Here is a 24,602-nt window from a genome sequence, read left to right on the forward strand (position 1 = left end):
TCACTATTTTTTTATACTACGTCGGTGGCAAACAAGCATACCCCGCCTGATGGTAAGCTGTCTCCGTAGCCTATGTACGCCTGCAACTCCAGATGAGTTACCCCCCCCCTCCCCCCCCCTCCTCGTTGAGCTCTGGCAACCTTACTCACAGGCAGGAACACAACACTATGAGTCGGGTCTAGTGTTATTTGGCTGCGGTTTTCTGTAAGGTGGAGGTACTTTCCCAGTTGGGCTCTGCTCTAGATCTGGAATGACATCCGCTGCGCTGTGCCCTACCACACAAAGCGAGATGACTTTCACAATGCCCATACCTCTCTTTTGGACGTAGTTTAAGGACGCACCCGGGTCCAAATTTAAGCGTTTTATCATCGAGCTCTGAAAAGGGTTTGTAAAATTCCAAAGAATGATAGGAAAATTACCCGATTTATAAAAACTATGTGGCGTTAGCTTAGGTAACCGCAGTTCCTGAACGGTCAAAAGTTATATGTATGATAACATAAAGAACCTAAAAGTCCAAGCGCATTATTAGAGCCTTAAACGTAGGCGTGGTTCTCACATAAAGCAGGAGAAAAGGCCGATGACGCTATAATGCGTCGTAATGATGCCTGGAACGGAACATCGAATCGGCAATATTATTAACAGTGTTTTTTCCACAGTAATATTAACAGGACATCTAAGTCCAGTTATAAAATCGTCCTAAAAGAGTCTGGATTTAGCTTGTACTATGGATTCAAGTCGACGATATCCATACGTATATAGATAAAAACATACTTGTATACATAGAAAACAGCCCTGACTCAGGAACAAAGGTCACTACCCACTAGGCCAGACCGGTCGTCATTAAATGTCAAGGTCAATGCAAATGTCACCTGATCTGCCAAACCTTCGGGATCCCTAGGCATTTTTGAGATATGCCGCTTTCTTCTCGATGTTAACCTACTGAAGAGCGATTATCAAAATTCAATTCAAACCCACGACCTACGGTAGGTATTAGAGTTGAATCTTCAACTGGTCACCCAGGGTAAAAGTTACTTCTTCGCTTGAGTAGTTACTTTTCCTCTATATTTATATAATTAGATCGAGGTTAAAACAGGTCTCTACAACGACCGGTAGTGCACAGCCCTGATCCAACAGATCCCTGCTTCGTCCGCTTAGATACTTGACTCCAATCTAGCAAGTACAAGGCCTGCATTAAGGAAATTGTCTTGAATCCAACACTCCGCAAACGGTACGAGGTTCGCACACAAGTAGATGGATTGCCAAACAACAATATTGAATGGCCAGTTAACAACTGACAATATGAAGAGTTAGTGTCAATATTAAGATAAATATTAACGCGGCTTTGAGAGAATGATTAATGTTGATTGATAATCAGGTAGATGGAAGGAAACGCTGAGATGTTACTAGTACATTAACATGTCACAAAAAGGACGCACTGAATAGCATTTTCACTTAAAAGTGTACCATTTACTTTTTTTCTAAAAACCACCAATTTGTGGGTTATTTCAACTTAGAATAACGAGGAATATCTATTCGAAAAACGAAAAAAGTGTCCTAAAATAAATTACTGTTTTGTGACGCATTTTCACAAACATTTTGTACGAACCGTCACAAAACTGACACCCTAAATGTGTGACACCTATGAATACTGGGGACACTTTTTTTTTGTTTTAATCAATAAGCCCTCGTCATTATGAGTCGAAATAACCCAAACGTAGTTAGTTTTTCTAAAAAAAGGACACTTTGTCTGATAACCCCCTACAACAAAGAAATATTTTATACTTACTCAAATTAGACGTGTGAGATATTTCTACACTATCATATATGGGTCTCGTAATTAGTACTAGAGAAATTTCTGCATGATTGCATTTCGAACCTCCTTTCAATAAAACTACAATTTATTTTGATTTATAAATATTGATGCCAGTCTTTGCCATGCTGAGAATATGATTAGCCGATGTTAATCGGTAAAACACCATAAAACAATTGAAAAGAGAAGCCAAGAGCATGTAGTCCATTTTTTTTTCTTAGCCCGTGTCCCACTGTTGGGCAAAGGCTCCTTGATCTCCACAATTTCCCTTGTTGTACTTTTTCCGGCCAGTTACTGATGAAGGGAAGGGGTCATTGTTCCCATCAGTCCAAATTTGACATGAAAAAAAAACCCTAACAAATGCTCCTCGTAATCGTTCATTAACGCCACCGTATCTTACAAGTGTTTATTATGCGAATTTGTTTATAGACGTTTTATCTGTAATCTCAAGAGCTATTTAATACCCTTATCGAAATTTGATTACTTACAATAAATGTACATTTCATAAGATATTTGCTGCACACCATGCAAGTGTAATTTTAAAAATGCTTTTACAATTAATCAGCTTGGTTTTGGTTTTGATCACTCCTTATGGTAAGCGTTGTGTTTTTTAAAGTTGTGAGATACTTTTGACAGAAATGTCAGTTTGGCTTAGCTTCATTGTCTTTACGGTCCCTTCTATGGAAAACTCGATAATATTGTAGTCTGTTTACCTTAGGTACAAACTCGGAGCACGTTTTAGGGATTTGATATCGATTACATAAGATGTCGATATATATTGAGGTTGAGGACGTTTACTTAGCATTCGCGTGATTAATGAAAAGCCCCTAATTATATATTTAATTCTCTATCCTTATTTTAGAAGTTCAATATCATGTGTGAACACTTTGCTCCTGGTCGTCTTCACGACGGCAGTTTCAGGGGCCCATCTAGTGGGCGGCGAGTTATGGCACGTGTCCGGACATCTTTGCAATAACCCAGTCTCATTATCCACCCAAACTTCAATCCATAGACCGTTATACTGTTCACTTTTTCTACAATAGTCCCAATGCCTGCTGCAACCGGTTCATGGGTGTCTATTTGGTTGGTGGTGGGTGGTTGGGGTGGGTGTGGGGAGGTTCCAGCAGGCGTTCTACACGACATTAAAGCCCTCCAAGGGGCCTCTACGTGTTGGATCTATTTCCCTACGCAGGCCTATCAAAAGACCGGGATTTATAGGCCCGTAAAATCCAAGGAGAAATAACACTTTAGCATTCATGCCCCGAGTTAGCACATATCTTATGCTGATTAGTTATTAGCAAGGCTTATTTAACATTTAACCGCTCACTTGTTTTTGGTGGTTGAAGTTGCAAAAATATAATAGTAAAATGACAGAAATTCACTGAAAAATATCTAGCTACTACTCGTAAATGGGTAGAATATTTAGACCCTCAAAGACCATAATAGCCAATTTGTCTATGGATAGGTGTTATTATATCTAATTGAATTACCAGGAATAAATAATCCATGCTTTGCCACAAAAGCGCTTACCTAATACTGTACTAAGGTCCCTTTTCTCTTAAGAATGACACATCGTCTTTCGTTATATTTAGTGGAAAACAGGCCGGAACTAACTTGTGACAGCTTGAGACACCAGCCATTCCATGAAGGCAACTTGGGGCAGACGGGAATACTTTCCTGGCTTGGAGTCATCCGAGCGCATCTTCGTAAGTACACCAAAAATATTTACCCGGGATCATCTTCATGAGTGCAACAAATACAGTTTATCGAAAGTATATTGGTTATTTAATACTTACGCTATAAAACGTCCAATTTAGTTAGAACCCTAAATGACTCAACAGTTATGGAGCACGACTGTACATCTCCGTCATGCATTGACAGATTTGACCGCCAGACAATATGTATATTTGATAGATCTGACAGACGCATATGCACGTATGTCCCATATACCGGGTGTGGCCTGTAACACGAGCAATAAATTTTAATTTAACTGTAAGCTGTACTCCTCAAACTTACCAAGATGTTCAGCGATTTTTGAAAATTAAGAATTCTTTAGACTTCCTACAAATTAAATATTATCTTCAATGTACGCTGTCATCAGTTTAATTGACGTTGATTGTCACGCTTTAAACATAACAAAATTCGCAATACATTGCGTCTTAGAATAAACTTTACTGTTTTAATAATCAAAATAATTTTTTTTTTAAATTTGCTCAATAAATGCCACACCTGCTATACATATATACTTGTTGACTGAGCTTTCTAACATTATCTCCTCACGGAGACAACGGAACTTACGTTCGAGTTGGAAGATTTGAGAATTTTCGCGGAGAAGATTCGAGCATATCTTCTAAACATAACAGAGACATCTGAGAACATCTCTGATAGTGCACAAAGATGCGATCAAATCTTTGCGTTCCAAATTTAGCTAACTAGGTATCACATTGAGTGCACTAAACATAGTATCCGGGCATATTTTATTCATTGAACCAAATATGCCTTTAGGCGGGCCAGGGCAGATTCGTATTGAGACAGTTTCGTTTTTGGGCCCGAATCTGAGTAAGCCCGACTCTGTAGAGGCCAGATTCGCCATAGGTATCTTTCTGAACAAAACAATATCGACATACGACTTATGATATAGAAGTCACTTTCTTTTTAAAACAATTTCTGAGTAGGTCAGATTCGTATATGGTCCCGTGACATGACAGTAATACGTCTGATTGGTAATAAGTTGGGATCGGATTTATGCAGTTTCTTATCTCATCCGATTAGCAACGATTCGATTAAAATATTAAGCACATTCTTTTAATGATGAATTCTGGAAATAACGCTTTCTTATTAGGACAGATTTTATGTATATTTAATTTCGAAAAGGCCAGGTACAATCAGCAGATATCTGAGATACTGGCCACTTTAAGATTAAATATGATAAAGTAATTAATAGATAGTTCTTAATGACAATGTCACAATGGTTATGTGATTTTCTGACCTACTCAGAATCCGGCATTATGAGAATCTGAAGAGCTAGGAATTTGAGATCTTAATAACCTGACATCTTAGGAACTTGGATAACTAATAAAATGCTCTATACATTATCGAACTTACTCAGAATCAGAATTAAATAGAAACTGGCAACATTAGAGTCATACTTACTCAGATTTTGGCCTAAAACTCAACTGGTTTAATACGAACCCGTCTTGCCCCGCCTAAAGGCAAATATGTTATTGAAAACATGTTCGAGAAAGCAAACAGGCCAATTCGAACGTATACTGACATCAGAATGATATAAATGAGGCCATATAGTTATCGAGAGTCTCACTCGCGCCAATACATGTACGGACAAGTACGAACGATTTGGCCTGCAAGGTTTTCCTTATTATAAAAAAACCGTCATTCAATGTAAGATGAAATATTTACTTGTTTCAGATATTGGCGCAAAAACTCAAATAGCAGTCACCGGAGCAATATTAATAAAACCCAGACACGCTATAGCAAATGCTGATGACATGTCCAAAATACGAAAACTGTAAGAGAGATGATTCAATTATACTTACGAGTCCGCAGCAAGCTCGGCTCTCCGTACAAACGTACCTAGCTAGATTTCTCTGAAACTTTGTACTTACAATAGGATAATGTATATCCTGTAATTAGTTTATGTAGCTTATTAGTTTAGCTTAGCTAATTAGTTTATGTAGTTCAAAAAATATGGCGAATTTAAGTTTTACATACAAAACTTGTTTTTCTGTATTCCGTTTGTTTTATAAGCTGGAGCTATTTAAACTAATTCATCATTGGCCACAGCATTTTGACAGATGATTGTTGCAGCGACAGGTTATTAAGAAGAAGAAGAAGAGGTCCGTGCGTTGTATGGGAAGGTGAAATTCGGTAAAGCTTGCTGCGGACTCTTAAGTAACAAAAATTAGCACAACTTCAAGTTTCAATTATTTGTAAGACCTCTATGACACTCCACGCCATAGATTGAAGCAAAATAAAAATATCATTCCCATGCTTCAGAATGGAAGCAATTGAAATGTGGTGCTGGAGAAATTCGTCCATTCGGAAAGAAAAAGATAACACATGAAGAGGTGTTACGAAGAGTGTGTGAAAGAAGAGCTATTCTGGATACTATTGAAAATAGACGCGGAACGACACGATCACTTCTTTAAAACTACCTCCTCCAGGAGGAGGGGCGGATAGGACGCAAGCGAGGTAAAGGAAAACCCAGAAGCAGTTACTTAAACCAAGCGAAAGAAAAAGTAGGGGTCGTGTCGTATCAAAAAGTTAAAGAACTGGCGCAAGTTAAGAAAAGCTGGAAGATACTCCACCGACAAGAGAATAACTCTTAAGTTCATGATGATGATGATGATATTACGTATTGACCTTATGTATTGTTTCTTCTTACCTCCTGATTATGCATAACTACGGAATTCTAAAATGTTGAGACGGATGGACAGCTTTAGTTATAATAAAATTAATGAAATACTAATTGCCAATAGCTTGCTTTTCCTTTTTATGTTCCAGAGGAGATAGCAAAGCCATGTTCATCTCCCAAGACAGAGGCACCTGGACATGCAAGCTGGGTGATGTGTCTTTACATCCTGAGTACGATTTCGCGACCTACAACACAATCGCTTTAATAGAATTAGATACGGAGTCACTCACTAACGCTGGTCAGTCAGATTTAATAAATAAATAAATATATGATTGATTATTTAAAAATACTTATATAAAACACCTATGACATAGGAACAAATTAAATGTAAGTGCATTCACCACACAAATAAATGCTCTCATCGAGAGCGGAACCAAGGACCATCGACTTCATAGACAAGGCCATTACCGACTAGACCAGACAGATCGTCAAATTATAAAGATTATACAGTCAGCATCATTTAAGGCGGATATACACCTCTATTTGTAAAGTATATTCAACCAAAAGACTCCAGTAATAAAAACCTTCATGCAATGCAACCTGCAATGCCTTTGCATGATGCAATGGTTTTCTGCAGTCTTTAGCAAATCATCGGATTTTTAGGCTTTGTATTCCTGTACGTAGTCAGTTTTAGGAATCTCTCTGTAGCAGCGGTCAGAAGGCGTGACAGTTACTGGAGTATACTTATTAGGAGTATTATTAGGACACAGAAAAAAAAGTTTATTTACCAAAAAGCGTACAAGATTTCCTTAACCTATAATTGCCACACTAGGCTATGCCTGTGTTGTTGAGTCAGATTGAAAACAATACTCATTTAAATTACATCCTACGCTGAAGGTTTGGTTTTGTAATAGGTTAATTGTATGTAACATTTTTAATAATAGAAAACACTATAAAATTATTCCACAAATCACCCTTGAGTAAAACTCCATACATATACACAATGGTTATGTATGGAGTTTTACTCAAGGTATGGGAACAGCAATGGTTCTCAATTTTATAAGGAATGTTGATGGACGATTGATTGTTTAGTGCACATGTTTGGAGGGAACCGAAGATATTATGTAGTATTATGTAGGCTTAACGTGTTTTCACCTGCAATTAGTGACGTAAAGTTACCTTATAGCGGTCGACGCTTACTCTGTTATTAATGACTTAACGACGCTCTAATACTAATGCGGTGCTACGCGACGTAAGCACATTTTCCCATGGAACGTCCCATTTGATCGTCGTAGCTCTTTCCCAGCCATCATTGGACTTACCAACCCCAAATTCTCCACTAAGTAAGAAGTTGTTTTAAATTGTCTGTGTTTTTTTTTGGTTCTCAGCGCCCATGCTTCCTGTCTGTATGCCTAAATACATGTATAATGCCTCTGATCAACTGTACGCCGTCGGATTTACTGATGGTAAGTCCAGTATTCCTGCTGTTTATCTTTGTTCTTGAATTGGAAAAACTGTGTATATACTATTAAAAGTATTATAACAAATTAAATTATTATCAGAAAAATATTTTAATTTGTTTTTATTTCAAGTAGAAACACTACTATGTAAATTGTAAACTAAAATAAATGTCATATACTAACAAAAATTTACCAAGGCCTCCAGTGCCCCAGGCTGGAATCGACCCAACGTCCTTTGGTATCGCGGCAGGTGCCTGAGCCACTCGGCCACGGCGGCATTGGTCAAATTTTTCTAAGTATATATTTTTTATTTTTATTTATTTATTATAACATTAAAATATAAAATATGTGTACCACAAAACAAAATATTCGCCAAACTGCGAGACAGTTTGTTGGCGATGAGCTCGCTCGTTATACTTATAAAAAGGTACATAATTTTGCACTGTCCTACCGTCCCGGCATGGCCAATTTTTATGTAGGTATTACAATTATGAAGTAGGTATAACGTAGGATTGGTGACTCAACACTGGTGGCGCGGGCGCGTGACAGGAGCACAGCGGTGCGTAAAAAAACTACCTTAACGCTAATTACTACGTTTGTTTATAAACTAACAACTAGTTATATTTTTACAACACAAGTGGCAAGAGGCACTACTATAGTTGATTTATATATATGCATTTCTTACTGAAGGCTTACGGCGCCCCAACAGTATGGTTAATACCGCCGCAATGCCGCCGTGACGTGACCCCGGTGGCCGAGTGGCTCAGGCACCTGCCGCGATAGTAGAGGACGCTGGTTCGATTCCAGCCTGGGGCACTGGAGGCCTTAGTCTAGGGCTTCCAATACCAATAGAAAAGTTTGTAATATTTTTACCAACCTTTAGCACCTTGTACCGGACAAATGACTGTCGGGCCAATATAGCAAGTATGCAGACATTAAAAGTACATACTAACACTATATTATCCCACACATTTTAGTCATGAGAAAATAAGTAAGGTCTGGCGGCTCTGGGTTTTTGCTCTTTTGTGAGAAAGCCGGTATTTAGAAGTCCTATCTTGCTCACTTTTTCTAAGTCTATGATATTCATTTCAGTTTATAACTGTGTACTTATATGTTTTTGAAGTGAAAACTTCCTTAGCGGCGCTGTGCATTTTTTGTGATGGGAAAAAATGTTAAACTCGCGACAAGTTACGTGACCGACAGATTCGTCAGATTGAAAATTCGTAAGAAGGACACGTGACCTAATCGAAAAACTGTTACAATGTCATTGAAGCCAGTAGACCGCCGGCGCAGCATAGGATAAGAAGTATCTTTTCTCTTTCTACCGCGCGGCGAAAATGTATGCCAGCGCCTGCCGTTTCGTTTAGGCGGCGCAGGGCGATTGCAATGAATATTGTATTTTATCACATAAATGATAGTACCTACTTTTATACTGATAATTAAAGCAATTCGTGCAAAATTATCCCCTAACCATTCCAAAATAACAAAAATGCACAACGTTAATATTCAAGATTTCACTTCTGCCGGCACTCCCGGAGTGCAACCCGTTGTTTTTTTTATTGAAACGGTTTTAGTCTGTAGTAAGTTAGTCTGTAAAGTTATAATAGGTAAGTGACATTTATCCAAAAAATGCTGTACCTACTAGTATTAGTTGAATATGTACCTACCTCAAATTGACCTGTAAAATATTGACTTTTATCAATAAATTTCTTGTATCTTGTAATTGAAGCATTTTTTCACAGAAAACAAAAGACTGGAAAAAATAGCTTACAAAGTTGAATATGTAGAAAGAGCCCTTTGCGACGAGTTTTATGAAAGAGCTGGCGTAAGTATTCAAATTCATTTTATTAAATAGATTCTCTAAAGCATATAATGCGAAGGAATTGGTATAATTTTGGAACAAAATCCCTGATACACAACAACAATTTAGACATTTGTGTCGACAACAGACAAATTGTCGTTGTAAATATGTGGATTTTATATTTAAAGGATGACTCACGCTAGACCAGGCCGGGCCCGGGCCGAGACGTCCGACACGTCATTTTCTATGATCGGTGATCATAGCTTATATAGAAAACGAAGCGCTGGAAGCTCTGGTTCTAGAAGCTCCGTTTCGGTCTAGCGTGAGTCATCTTTTATGTATAAGGTACTTATTATAGTTTTTTTAACCGACTTCAAGATTTCAAAAGAGGAGGTTATCAATTCGGTTGTACTTATGTTTTTTTTAATGTTTGTTACTCCATAACTCCGTCACAACTCAGTTCTGATGATGGGATCCATGAGGAATCGAGGGAACTCTTCAAATGTGAACGGCAAACTTATAGTGATTTTTGTATTTTCTGTAACAAATACATTTACATTTACATTTAAAAAAGTGACATTTGATGAAGTGGAACTGCTGATGATGATCAGAATGGAACTCTTCAACGACGCATAGTACACGTTTCGCGATTTCTCCTCTTCGCTGTGTTTGTTAAGTAAATTAAATTTTCAAAACAAGTTTTTGTCAAGTTCGAGTTCTGACGATGGGGTCCATGAGGAATCGAGGGAACTCTTCAAATATGAAAGGCATACATATAGTGCTTTTTGTATTTTCTTTGACAAATCAAGCATTTACATTTAAAAAAGTGACATTTGATGAAGTAGAACTGCTGATGATAATCAGAATGGAACTCTTCAACGACGCATAGTACACGTTTGGCGATTTGTCCTCTTCGCTGTGTTTGTTAAGCAAATTAGATTTTCAAGATAAAGTTTTGTCAAGTTCGAGTTCTGACGATGGGGTCCATGGGGACTCGAGGGAACTCCTCAAATGTTAAAGGCATATATATAGTGATCTTAGTATTTTCATTAACAAATCAAGTATTTACATTTGTAGAAGTGACATTTGATGAAGTGGAACTGCTGATGATGAACAGAACGGAACTCTTCAATGATGCATAGTTCACGTTTGGCAATTTGTTCTCTTTGCATGTTTGTCAAGCAGTTAGGTTTTCAAGGCACATTTTTATATTTCTATCCTAAGTTTTTTTAAATAATTATCTGGTGCTTTATTTCATGCATGGTGTGAAATAATTTATTTTAAATACAGTCGAATACCCTATTGCGGGTATCTTTCCAGTCAACTATAGGGCAAACCTGAAATGTGTCAAGGTGGGTACAGTGGCAAAAAAAAACATGTTACTTCCTTTTCGACATAATTAGGCGTAGGACGCTGTCTTTTTAATTTCATTGTATAAAATCTAAAATCAACAATAATCGTTCTTTCACCGGTCTCTTCCTCATTTAAGTCGGTTTTTTTTTCTTAAAAATTATTCTATTAAGTATACATAATTTTATTAAACTTGGACGATGACATAAATATATTTGCTTTTCCTTCCTTTAAGTATGACCTTCTTTTTCGCATAATTTTTGAGTAGCCCATTCTAAATAGTTCAATGTAAATCCTTATATACCACCTCTCAAGAACGGGGTAGACGTAGACTGTTATATTTTTATTATTTGTTCACAGCACCAAAAGGGTATGTATACTCCGAAATTGTATGAGTGTGCGTTCGCCGTGAATAACGTGAAAAACTGCAATTGGGAGAACGGGATGGCATTAGTTTCGAATGCGTCCGGCCAATGGGTATTGGTAAGTTGTGGTTTAATATGCTATTGCATTATGTGTGTGTTTATATTATGTATGTATGTAAGTTTGGTAATTTCCGCCACGGAAATTTACTTTAGTAAGAGCCTGTTTTATAATGTTCAAGTATAGTCCTCAATAAGCTACTTGCTATTTATCTGTCGAATAAAAGTCATCGTTGCCGTTTTTAGCTACCCAATACTTTACTTGGACATCCTGAAACAGGACCTAAATGTTAGGTCAACTAAAGCTTGATCGACAAGCTTTAGGCAAATAAATTTGTAACAGATCTCCGATGGCCAGCTTACCGTGCTTACCATGGAAGATGGCCAGTTTCATGGGCCCGTGTGTTTTTGAAGAAACCCTGTAGTCCACCGAAATAATCTCGTCAGCGAGCTTATTCCAAAGCCGAATTATTTCCTGACTCTAAAGAACTGTCTGGTTTAGGTTGGTTTCGGCGTCCAAGGTCCTGGTTGCTCGGCCCCAGCCCGCTTCATCCACGTCTATCCCTATATGCACTGGATGGACTCCGCCTCCAACATCGAGGATTTCGACGCTGATTACCCCTTCAAGGTCAAAGTCAGAAGATCCGACGTTTTATCCCTTGAAAACTTTACAGATGTTATAGAGAATAACTATTTAAAAAAAGATCGTAAACCACTTAATATCACTTTCCGGGAATTTCTTGAGCAGAAAGGAATTTCGACAAGCCTTATGGGTGTACAGAAACAGGATAATATTCCATCAGAAAATTATGATAATTCAAGCTATGTAAAAATACAGGCATAATATTAGTTTTTTTTTTTTTGGAAAATTTGATTCTATATACAAGTTTTTTATTTTCATTTTGCAGATTCCATTATCTACCTCATCAGGACAGATTTCCTAAAACCCACCCTCTCCACCAAATACCATATTCATATTTAGTATAGATGATGATGATGTTACGTGTTCAGATTGCCAGTTAAATACCGGTAACCGAATAATTGAATGAATAATTTATTGCAAGATCAGGCTTACAAACCTATTTTTAAACACACTCTTCAAAAAAGCCTGTCAATATCGAAGTCATTACCAAACTCCAAAGCTTGGTTTTGAACATCAAATTAAACTTACTCGCGTAACGCGGCCCGACAAGAACCTCGAATTCGACACATTAATGTAAGCTTGTTAAATTTTTCATATAAGGAGGGACACGTTCGAGATAAGAATAACTAAAACGTTTGGAACAAACTAAGTCCGATACTTGTTTTAAAATATATGTATTTTTTCATCACACTTGCTCGAAAAAGATCTTATTTCATGTAGGTGTACTGAAGGACACAGGCATAGGTACCTATATATTATTTCCTAGGGAATAGCTTATTTTTTTAATTATGGCACTTATTCATACAAATAGCATAAATGCGTTTTATTTTTAAAATACTGACGTTTATAATTTAATATTTTTGTTTATGTTTAAAATTATTGAAATAGATAAATTTAAGAGCCAATTTAAATATTTTTACATAATTTTCAATCGTGGCTGAATGCCGAATAGAAGTGTGCCTTCGGTGCCTAACCTTGACAGGAAATTACAAAATGGCGGACGAATGTTTGATATTTAAGAATTATTTCGCTTCCAAAATTTCACTTACCCCCGTACAAAATTTCACTTTCAATGCTACACCAGGACATAAATTCTTTGCATTTATAGATATAAGATAGTAACTGAAGACGGTATAATAGGCTTACCCAATGATAAATTATAGACATATTATAAGTATGAAAATATGAAGAAACATAGGTTACCTAACTTTTAAAATTATTGATTAAAAGAAATCTTACACAACCGAATAATTAGATACTTATAGTAACGGAAATATCCAGATAAAAAATACGTTTTTAAGTTTCTAGTGAAGCAAAAACCTTTTCTCATCAATTAGAAAAACATTAACATAACGATTCCGAATCCTTTTGTGCCAGTTAATTATGATATCATACATCAACCCCTTGCTATTAAAAATCCATTAAAAAACTCATACAAAAACGCTGCTCAATAGTTAAAAAGTCAACCTTATGGGGTTGTTCTTAACGTTGGTTTTCGAAGAAGGTTGGACAAGCGGGTAAACAAAAAACGGTTGAATAAACAGAAACCTAATAAGTCAAACAAATGGGTCACATTATTGTGTTGTTATTCAAAATCCCAAGCCTGGAGGAAGTATTAAGTGTCAAGTGTATTAGTTACGATAGTTGAGGGCGGTGTGTTTCCATAATACTACGACTTACGGATCAGTATGTAGACGGAGCTGCCTGTTTGTTCTTCAAATGCGTCTTATTGCGCATGATGGCGCGATGGGTAGGTATTTGGTCGATGGGAGGTATCTGGTAGGTATACAACTCGTCTATGGCCCTGCACGTTGGAGGATCTGCCATCTTGTTGCCTGAAGCGAAATGATTTCCGCTTGTCAAACTGTACATTAACACTTGACGCCAAAGCAAGTGCTGCCCTCTACAGTTCACGTACGCTTTCTTGTGCATCCGTGGTTTCTTGTGATTGTGGTTCTGCCATCTTGAGGGCTACATTGGAAGCTTAAACTTGAATGAAATGAAATAATATGTCTCTGTTAATAGGCCTCGCTGGAAAATACAATATCTATATATAATAGGTTCTTATTTACCTAATATAGTCCAAATAATTAGAATTAAGCAGAAGTACTGAAATAAAATCAAGTTAAGATCATATTTTACATTTACTTACTTACTTCACTGGCTCAGTTACCCAACAGGATCTTGGCCTTTGACACAAAAGAGCGCCACTCTGCCCTATCCTGCGCCACTTCACGCCAGTTGGGTATTCCGAGGGCGAACAGGTCTTTTAGGACTTCGTCACTCCAGCGGTATCTTATATTTTACATTTACTCATGAATAAATCTAGAATGCTAATAATTGTGCCAGCTGGTTAGTTCTGAATATGAGGACAACTACAATTCTAATCTGACGGAATTCAATGCGAACACGCACTCTAAACAATGGTCCATATATTTCAAGACCACACAACCAATCGCGCATTACTTTAAACCAAGCAATTAAAATGCATTAATAGTTTTAATGGAATCTTATAAGCTACCGCCTCGTGTTATTCATTTATCGGTACCAGAGTCCATTTGGTGATCTATGCCGAACACGAGATTAGACATGGGCACTAATTGTACAATTTTTATGAATGTATTTAAGTGCCATTTGATCTCCTGTTTTGACAACTAAGCTGGGATCAGACTAAGGTTTTCTCAAGATGTTTCAGAGTAAATTACAGTTAGTACAAGTGAACATTCTAATCAGTAATCACGTCAGCAATGTAGAAACACAATCCGTAAACGAAATTAGCAGTTACATTTGCATCTCCGATATTCTGCTGCTGCAACGCTGCACCTTCAACGCTGTAGCTGTTCGAATGTCACCTTTACCAGATATTTTCTAAAAACTATTACTACTTAATGCATCCAAGAACTATTTAAGCAGTTTAACCTACATGAGCAGTGGCCTGTCTGGGCCGAGTATGCCGAATACCTCGAAGTGGACCCTACAGACCTTGAGTCCGTAAATCAAACTAAAATGGCTTTTACGTTCAACCCGAGTGGCGCAGCGAGCTGTAAGGCAAGCATGAACATTGTTAAGGTCCGAAAGTGTTTATCAAGTGACGGTTTCTTTTAAAGAAAATAATAGGGCGGTTACAGACTAGCTTTTTAGAAGTTTTTAGAAGTCTAGGCGCGCATGGGCGCGCTTTTTGCGTAATGAAGCGCGCGTGTATAGCTGGCCATACACACTAGGGTATACCTGCGCAGTTTTGCCTGTACAGTTCGACTACCACACACGCTCCATTTTACCTGTAAAGTTAATAAAACTGCGCAGGCATACCCTAGTGTGTATGGCCAGCTTAGGAGCTTAGGAGCAAAAAAATGCTAACGAGAAACCGCTCCCACCAGTGGCTGTAGCATGGTCGGTGTTTTATCACCTGTCGCATCATGCAACACTGTCGCACTTACATACTTGTTAGAAGGTAACAGGTATGGTAACAATTGATAAAGAGCCATCTTAGCCCTACTGGAGGCGTCTCTGGTTGAAGATGTCACATTTGTCACTGACAGATCTTATTCATAACAATGTCTTATGTGTGTGTGCGTCAGTGTTAGCATTACTTTTTTTTATATACTTTGTAATTACTTGTGAGTTCCTGTAATTGGCTCTCTGTATTAATCTTGTTGTCCTATCGTAAGTTTAAAGCTGTTGGTTCTCCTGAACATAAATAAATCCAGATCAAATTCATAAATTATTACAATCGTAATGCACCTCCTTACTTATCATAGTCAATTTTTTCTTCAGCCAAAAATAGTTTTCGGATCAATACGTTAGTCATTTTAATTTATATAGGTCAACTCCAAAGAAATTAAAAATACGATGATCGTATTGTTTATCAACATTAAATTATGTTTTCCTTTTACCAATCCGAAATAATCGTTTTAATTTATTGTGTTGTTTGTACTAGGTGTCAAAATTTTAACGAGTATTATATGTATATGTACAAAACTTATATAATTAATATTGATTATAGTAGGTATTATAATTTTATACGAAGTTGTCTGCGGTAGTGGAAGTATTCATTTATGAATATTAGGATTTAGTGTAACTAACATTAATCTAGCTGTTCTATTCATATTAAAAACGTGATATGTTGCTTGACGAAGACAATTCGAACCAAACAAAATAATACAACTTAAAAACAACGTACAGGACCATGCTAGCCTCATAATAGAATCAAAGGACCCCGTCATAGACGCACAATCGCTCCGTTGACATGTTTATGGGCCCCACTGACCGTGAGCCCTCATATCCACTATTGAAAAACATCCTAATTCCTTTACTAAGCCGCTATGCGTTGAACCTTCTATAAAGATAAAACGTTGATAAAATAGGTAAAAGTAAAAGAGATACTTAATATATTGTGTTGTAAAACTAGTGTGTTAGCAAAGGATTTTATGTTTATTTGATTTTTGTGGTTTACTGGTCTAAATGGAACATGATAACTTAAACTTATGAAAGCATGTGTCAGCCTAAAATAACAAACAATTCCTAATTTTGCTTAAAGTCAGCAAATTGTTTATACTCGTGAACCCTTACACCGTTTTATATGCGCACGGGACAACAATCGTATTTTCTGTGCACAAATATGTGTAACAGTAACACCTAAGAATTAAACTCAAAACCAATTAAAACAGATCAATTTGTATGGCAATATGCGTAAAAACCTACCCATTGTTCAAATCTTAAATCTAGTTATAATACACATACAGAATACTTCTTTGATTGTGATATTGCCGATTATCCCACAATAGATGTCGTGCTAAAGTCACTGCTTAACTGACTCGGTACGTCACAACAGATAATAAACATTGCTTTATTATTTTGTGTAATTTCTTAGAATGTATGAAATACGCGACGTTCCAAGGCAGTCGATAGATCAGAGTTTGAAACCTGGCCGCATCTACAGTCAGTAACTAGAGATGCAGTACGATAACTTGTGCTATGTTATTATTTTGAACAAACATACCTGTGTGAAATATGTGACGTTCAAAGGCAGCCGATAGATCAATGTTTGAATGCCTGGCTGCGATCACAGCTAATGTAGCTGCCGTATGATAGCTTCAAAAATAGATATTAAATGATGACTGAGGCAACCTATCAGCCATGAAGTATCTACGTCGCATGTAGGTGTTGTTTTCATATACTTAAAAGTCATTATGAAAACCTGTAATGAAGAATTTATGACACGAAATATGTTTTTTTTTATAACACGCCTCATGGTAATCAATCACCGTAGCCTATTGATGGAAGCCTGCAACTATAAAGGTATTACAAGCGTGGTGCGGACCCTAAAAATTTAATAAAATTGTTGAAATGTCATGATTTAATTAAATCCAAAAACAAAGTCCCAAATATTGTTTCAGAGATTCCAAAGTCGCTTGAATGACAACTGCTGCTGATGATTTATCAAGGAAATAGACAGTTACGGCGGCGGCAACAACCGACTCCGCCATAGGACTGCAGCTGCAGTTGGCATCCGAACTTCAGCGTGAGACGACGTACTGATTTTAAAACTTGTATTGCAGTAAAGTCAAGCTGGTTGACTTTAGAGTTACATTCACGAGTTATGTCCCGTAAATGGTTTTATGAGCTCTAATACATTGCGGCGCGGGAATGGAACTGAATCACAACTATCGACTAGTTCGTTGCAACTTTATATGCTGCGGAGTGCGGTGGGAGGACTAAAACCGATGATGACAATTGAAACAAAAATTATTATTTTGCTTATCCGCGAAAAGATAACGTGCCAGTCAATCAGTGCTAACGCTAACCCGTAATACTTACTTGCGTATTTTTACCTGCAATTAAAGTAATATTGTTTGTTTTAATTAATATGGATTTCCGCAAAGTAACGCCTGATTCTATTAACTAAAACCGTTGATGACAGTTAAAGTAGCAAAATGTGAATTTGTCGATCCCACAACATAAGCTCTATTCAGCTTACAGTATGGCTAGGTCCATTTGTGTTACCTATATTGTCCATAATATTTATTTATTTCATTTATTTATTGTGTATCATAGTAGGCCGATGCCACTATAGCGCATACAACTCAAAGTTCGAATTCATAGTATATAAATTGTGCATGAAAAAATTGTTATTATAAATACTCGTAATTCCTCAAGCCAATTTTAAGGGCAAATTATTCTTTAAAATGAGCAAAGATTACGAAAATACTAAGAGTAACTAAAGTTTAGAACAAATAATTTTATATAAATAGTAAACACCCCTATAATGTAACAGGCACTAGTAATGGAATGGTATAGGCAAAACCTGTAAAACAAGTATTTACCAGCAGTTTTTAGTCGCTGGCAACATTTTACAATAAACAAGAGCCAAAGAACTGCTTAAGTTTAATTTTTCCTTGATATTTGTTAGTTTGAAAATTAATGGCGCCATACATCCCATGACTGGAGCGAAAAACCATAGTTTTAATTGGTTAATAATATTAAAACTACTTGCAGTAGCTTTCACGAACTTTTAGAACGAAATTGGACATTCAACTTTTAAAGCATAAAACGGTTGAAATTTTACAGATGTCGATGAAATATCAAAAATACTCCAAATTTTCTCTTAAATGTCCCATGATTGGTGCCGTAAAAAATATTAAAATAAATATAATGTGGCGCACCAATGGCAGCTTTTAACAAAATCTTGTAATGTTTAATTCAAACAAAATCTCTCTTTAAATCCTTTTCTTTCAAATTATAAAATTTAATGATACAGACCCAGCACGCTTTTTGTCAAATGTCACATTAACAAATAACTTGTCTCATTCGAATCAGCGTTCACTTAGATCTGTTAGTTGTAGGTAGTTTAAGGGTAGCAGTTGCCGATATAAAGTACAGCAAGTGAATTTTCGCATGATAATTTTATTGAATCGATCTTGATGTCGACTTTCCTACAAACACAACTAAATACATTGGTAGATAAGCAGTTTGTTACTAAATGTTTTTCTACGTAATAACTAAAAATTAATTAATCACACGAGTATTAGCGAGGGCATAAATATAGCTAGTGCGTTAATCTGTCACTTGTGATACATGTTAGACAATTTAGAAACTCGATTACATCAATTACAAGCGAAAATAATCACAGGCAATTTATTTACTTAAGGAACTCCTAAACAACTGATTAAATCAAACTATTAGTCAGCGGCTTGCATGGACACCGCAATTTATAACAAGACGGTAGTCAAGCGTTTAAATCATAAGTGTCAACTAGATAAGAGCGAAAGTAATAAAACCACCCCGTGTGGAACGCGCCGATGCGAACGCAAGCGCACAAACCTGTCCGTTTTACAAGCGCGCGTCCACAGGCGCGGCACCACACTACACGCATTTCACACCAACCCACATAATTGATTTGGCTCGCTCACCGGTTACTATATTATTCAAATCGGTGATAACTCTTGATAAATGACGACTGTAATTGCATATAATGCTTACAGTTGGACCGTTGAATTGTGGAGTATAGACTTCTATAACGATATTTATGGTTTTTACGCCTAAGAACTTAGTGTTGATGGAGGTGCCTTAGATTATTATAAAGTTCAGCTGTAGTACTAAAATATTAGGTATTATTAGATGTATATGTATCAAGTATTAATTTCTAATGATCAAAAACCGGGCAAGTGCGAATCGGACTCGCCCACCGAAGGTTCCGTAGTTTTTAGTATTTGTTGTTATAGCGGCAACAGAAATACAACATCTGTGAAAATTTATACTGTCTTGCTATCACGGTTTATGAAATACAGCCTGGTGACAGACGGACAGAGGAACGGACGGTTTTACCCTTTGGGTACGGAACCCTAAAAATGGGACTACATTTTGGAGAAGTACGAAAAACGTTGATTATTTTTTATAACGGAGCCCTATATGTGTCGAAGTCTAGTCAAAGGTCCCACTTTGTCGCTCACCATAAGGACGATATATGCTTGTATCTTTAAACGAATAACCTGTCAAAGCTTTTTTGCTTGGAAACGACACATATATTTTCTATGCGTCAAAAGCATTTTTTTTTCAAGCCTTATCCTTTCAAATCAATAGTGCAATTATTGGCTTAAAAACGTATGCACCACTCTAGAAAAGCTTTCTAAATATCAATTGTAATTTATACAATAATATAAAGAGGGCACCAAAGATCATCCGAGGCAGGCAGGCCAAAAAGGAGATGGCGAGAAGACATACTCATTTGGTGCCGACTGGCGATAGCATGCACAAAGCCGTGACGAGTGGTGAAAGACAGAGAAGGCCTTTGCCAAGCATCGGTACACAATATAGTAGCCTATATTTAAAAAAAAACCGGCCAAGTGCGAGTCGGACTCGCACCATTATCTATAAAAACGGTCACCCATCCAAGTACTGACCCCGCCCGACGTTGCTTAACTTCGGTGATTGGATGAGAACCTCGAGATTGGAAAGAAATATTTATTTTATTCTGTTTTTAGTATTTGTTGTTATAGCGGCAACAGAAATACATAATCTGTAGAAATTTCAACTGGCTAACTATCACAGTTCATGAGATACAGCCTGGTGACAGACGGACGGACGGACGGACAGCGGAGTCTCAGTAATAGGGTCCCGTTTGACCCTTTGGGCACGGAACCCTAAAAATAGCAAAACTACAAATAAAATATGGATATTCTAGTAAAACAACATCCAGGTCTCTCAATATTCACCTCTATTTGCATTGCCAGGAAGATATAGAGCTGTTGGGAATGCCTGCTAAGCTAGTTTACGGCCTGCGACTCTACCTGCTTGCGACACGATTGTCGCTGGCAAAATCTTGCACCGAGTTAAAAAATAATCTTACGCCTAAGTAGGGAAAGACTGCGTACGGAACATATCAAAAACAGGATCTCTAAATTGACTGAGCGAGCATTAAGCAAATTTTTAGGCGAATATCTGTGACTTAGAGTTCTTTCAAAATACAGTTAGAGATATGGGGGTTTTCGGAGTCTACAGCTCAAAGAACCACTAGTATTATGAAATGACAAAAGATTACAATAGATCTAAAATCACAGAGCTACTAGGGGCGCCGGGCGGAGTCATCAACTCTGATGATATATAAATGACATAATTAACTATTATATTGCTAGCTAACCCACCAGCTTTATTCGTCGTCAATTCCATAATTTCCGGAGCTATTTTTAGTTTAAGAAGGAAAATTACAACATTTAAATTTTATATAAAAAATAAAATACAAATTAACAGAGCATGAAAGAATTAGCGGAATGATTTAGTGTACCCGCGTGGGAATCAAATATCACTACGATGGTCACTAAAAAAAGAATAGAAAAAACTATTGTTGATCCCAATTAGATATCAATTTCCAAAACAAAGTTGGGCAAAAAAATGGGCAGCGGAAAAAGTGTTCACACCTTAGGGAACTGATAAGGGAGAAGAAGAATTAAGGGTTCAGTAGATAATGTATAACATATTTTAAGCAATACCAGAGAATATGGCTAAACTTTTGGAGATTATTAAATTCCCTAAATATTTTTTTTTAAATTTAATATCCTAATATTAGGAAATCTACTTGGAGAAATTCGACTCATAGCGCCGTGACGCAGGAGGCCGATTGGAGGCATCTGCCGCGATTGCAGAGGACGCTGGGTCGATTCCAGCCCTGGTCACCTGGTTCAGCCTTGGTCACTTTTTCCTTTATACATGACATTTATTTTGGTTTATAATTTATACTATTGTGTAAGATATTTTGAACAGTAGAGTTGGTACATGGGCAGTAGAATATGTACAATAAATAAATAAAAATAAATATTAGGGGACATCTTACACAGACGAGTACCTCCAAAACAGTAGATAAACTATACACAATAGAGAACCAACGCCTTCAGTTTTTAAATAAATTGAGCTAATATTATTAAAAAACGCATCATAGAACTTTTGGGAATAGCCTCATCTTATAACTTAAGCTATTCTGGACTAGGCAAGTAGGTTATCTATGGAAAACATCACGTTCGAAATTGCAGTTATACCTACATAGTTAAAACAGCCCTATAAAAGGTTTACCTACTCGTCTGCGTGCCCCTCATATTGAACCCTAAAAGGCCGTGCTCCCATTGGAGCCGCCGGTAGCGATCCGTCACGCGTTTTACGGCCCCCGATATCCAAGATGGCGTTTATCGCTTTTGACGCGACTCACTAATTCGCCATTAAGTAGGTGACACCTTTGTTTTTTGGGATTTTTTAGCGTTTTTGTTTCATTGACAGGTAAACGAGGCTCCAATGGTGACAGAAGTTTAAATTAAAGTCGCATTTACTGTTTTAAGCTTATGTAAAATGGTGTTTATTTTTCACCATAAAAGATACAATTACTTCCCTAGATTGTTAATCACACAAAATACTTTTAATCATATTTTATCTCTAAGTAGGTACATACACATAAACTATAGGTATTTTGTATAACTGAGTTGGTTTTTTATGATCAGTTACTACTGGTAGAACTTTAAGAAGGTAGTATACGTTATTGTCCAAACAAAAAGAGAAAATGTTTTTCCACTTCTGAATATTTTCCATTCTCCATCATTTTTAGGTGGTTATTGACAACATGAAAAACTAGATTTATTAACATAATTTCAAACCTAGAATATATTATGCTGAAGCGATCGACATCAAAATCAAAGTGATTTGTTAAGATTTAGTTACTGGAAACCGTTTTCTCCCGAAATTTTCATAGATAAAGTACCCTTATTTCGCAAACGCAAAGCTGTTCTTCCTTCCTTCCTCTTAAGTAAATATGTATATAAATGTCGTTATCTAATATGAATCTCCTAATCCCAAATAAATAAATAATTATACAGTGAAATCTCGATAATCCGGCACTTCGATGGTCCGGAATATCGGCACTAAAACTGGGGTACTTACAAATGATCATTCTATGTCCTTATTTACTATGTGCACTTATTATCGCACAATCACAATCTGTTTATAAATAGTTAAGTTCCAAATAACAGTAGGATTTTCTATAAATTTTTTATTATATTAAAATGTATTTCTACGACATACTATCAAACACATCAAAATAATAATATATGCAGATTTGCTCTAACTTCCAGTAATTCGTCTCTATTGTGTCAGCATTAGGTACTGTCGATTGTACTGTACTTTAAATTAAAAAATATAACTGAACTATAATCTAGGTTTAGTCCCAAAGCCCCATTTACCCAATTTTAGTGTACATTTAATAATATGAGGATAAAATTAAATGTGCAAATATTCGTACTAAAATAGATTTAACGATTGAGGTGTTCACTTACTTAATTAAGCTTGTGCATAATTTGGCATAACTTTACCACCAGCAGTCTCATGAATGATATATCCTTCGGTTGCATTTGTTTGTTTCAATCTAGTACAAATCCAATTCATATTTAATAAATTATACATCCTGATAACATTGCAAAGGTTGCCTGACAGTACTTAACCCAATGACTTTTGGTCCCAAATATGTATAACTTCGTCCCGTTCAGCTTCCGCCATGTGAGGCCCTAATGCCTAATTGCCTACGTCTTCTTCAAGGTCTTAAAATTGGAGGAATAAGGGACCGTACAGCTGTCAGCATTCTCGCATAAGTCTCACAAGGGATCCACGGTAGGCACCAAATGTTTACATTTAATATAAGTATGACTGTATTGTTTGTACTGTATTTTGTCATGTAAATCAGTTATTTTTATTTCGCTTCGCGAATCTATTGCTTCCTTTCTGCCGTTCAATTATTCCGTACTTGCGAAGGTTTTGCACGTAAATCAATACAATTTCAATAAGTAAAACCTATATTCTAGAATTTATGTCCCTGATGCAATAGCAGGAATTTAGACCATTAAATTAATCAATAATTCGCACTAATGAAGCTACTATCGCCTGAATGTCAAAATGCACACATATAAACAAACATGTACATGAGACTACGAGTTTTAAGCGATTTGAGTCATTACCATTTCAAATGTAATACTTACGTGTTTTGGGTGACTTTTGACTTGTTCGAACATCGTTATAATAAGTATGCATACTTATATTTTTAGGTATTTATTAAATCTAATTATAGTAATTATCGATCTGCGCGAGCTTCGAGTCGACAATTGGCGAGAGGTCGCACAGGACCGAGAAAAGTGGCGCTGTCTTGTGTCGGAGGCCAAGTCTCATTTTGGGTCGCTGAGCCAACGGAGTAAGTAAGTAAGTATAGTAATTATCAATCGATGCTTAGTGTCCATTTAGAAACCAGGTCATACACCAAAGACCATAGACCATATATCAACTTATGATTATTGAATATAGAATTAATATGTACTATAATTAGGGTTGCCATACGTCCCGTATATACGGGACTGTCACCGTATTTAAGTATCGCGTCCCGTATTTTGACCCGTCCCTTTTTTGTCCCGTATATCAATACCGCTGTAGAATACGTATATAAATGGTCACAATCATCTTTGTATATCCACATTTTTTCTTTACCTGTCATTTAACGCTATGGGATTTTTTTTAAGAATTTTGCAAAGCTATTTACATGGATACAGTATTAATCATATCAAATTAAATACGTTAATTATATTGATCATTTCATACAGATTACAATAGTGTCTTATAATATAGTTTTTAAATAAATATCTTAGGAGATATCGTAAATTAAAAATTCCATTTCGTGCGTATAATTTGTACGAAATGTTAAAGACGCTAACCTCTGTTAGTGCCAAG

At 36.6% G+C, this 24,602-nt stretch overlaps 1 protein-coding gene across 1 annotated transcript; it reads left to right on the plus strand.

Annotated features, from left to right (window-relative positions):
- The first annotated feature begins 1,053 nt into the window (after nucleotides 1-1,053).
- LOC133516438 (uncharacterized) lies at nucleotides 1,054-12,071 on the plus strand. Its single transcript, XM_061849384.1, has 8 exons — nucleotides 1,054-2,404; nucleotides 3,403-3,516; nucleotides 5,237-5,336; nucleotides 6,332-6,480; nucleotides 7,571-7,648; nucleotides 9,385-9,467; nucleotides 11,154-11,276; nucleotides 11,718-12,071. Exons 1-8 carry the CDS (start codon nucleotides 2,356-2,358, stop codon nucleotides 12,057-12,059), a joined length of 1,038 nt encoding a protein of 345 aa, XP_061705368.1. The 5' UTR covers nucleotides 1,054-2,355; the 3' UTR covers nucleotides 12,060-12,071.
- The last annotated feature ends 12,531 nt before the right edge of the window (nucleotides 12,072-24,602 follow it).

Source organism: Cydia pomonella, chromosome 3 (assembly GCF_033807575.1).
Source record: "Cydia pomonella isolate Wapato2018A chromosome 3, ilCydPomo1, whole genome shotgun sequence".
Taxonomy (NCBI): Eukaryota; Metazoa; Arthropoda; class Insecta; order Lepidoptera; family Tortricidae; genus Cydia; species Cydia pomonella.

Coding starts and splice junctions, on each gene's coding strand:
- LOC133516438 (XM_061849384.1), top strand. CDS start 2,356: ATGCTTTTACAATTAATCAGCTTGGTTTTGGTTTTGATCACTCCTTAT. Junction 2,405..3,402: donor GGTTTTGATCACTCCTTATG/GTAAGCGTTGTG, acceptor CGTTATATTTAG/TGGAAAACAGGCCGGAACTA. Junction 7,649..9,384: donor CGCCGTCGGATTTACTGATG/GTAAGTCCAGTA, acceptor ATTTTTTCACAG/AAAACAAAAGACTGGAAAAA.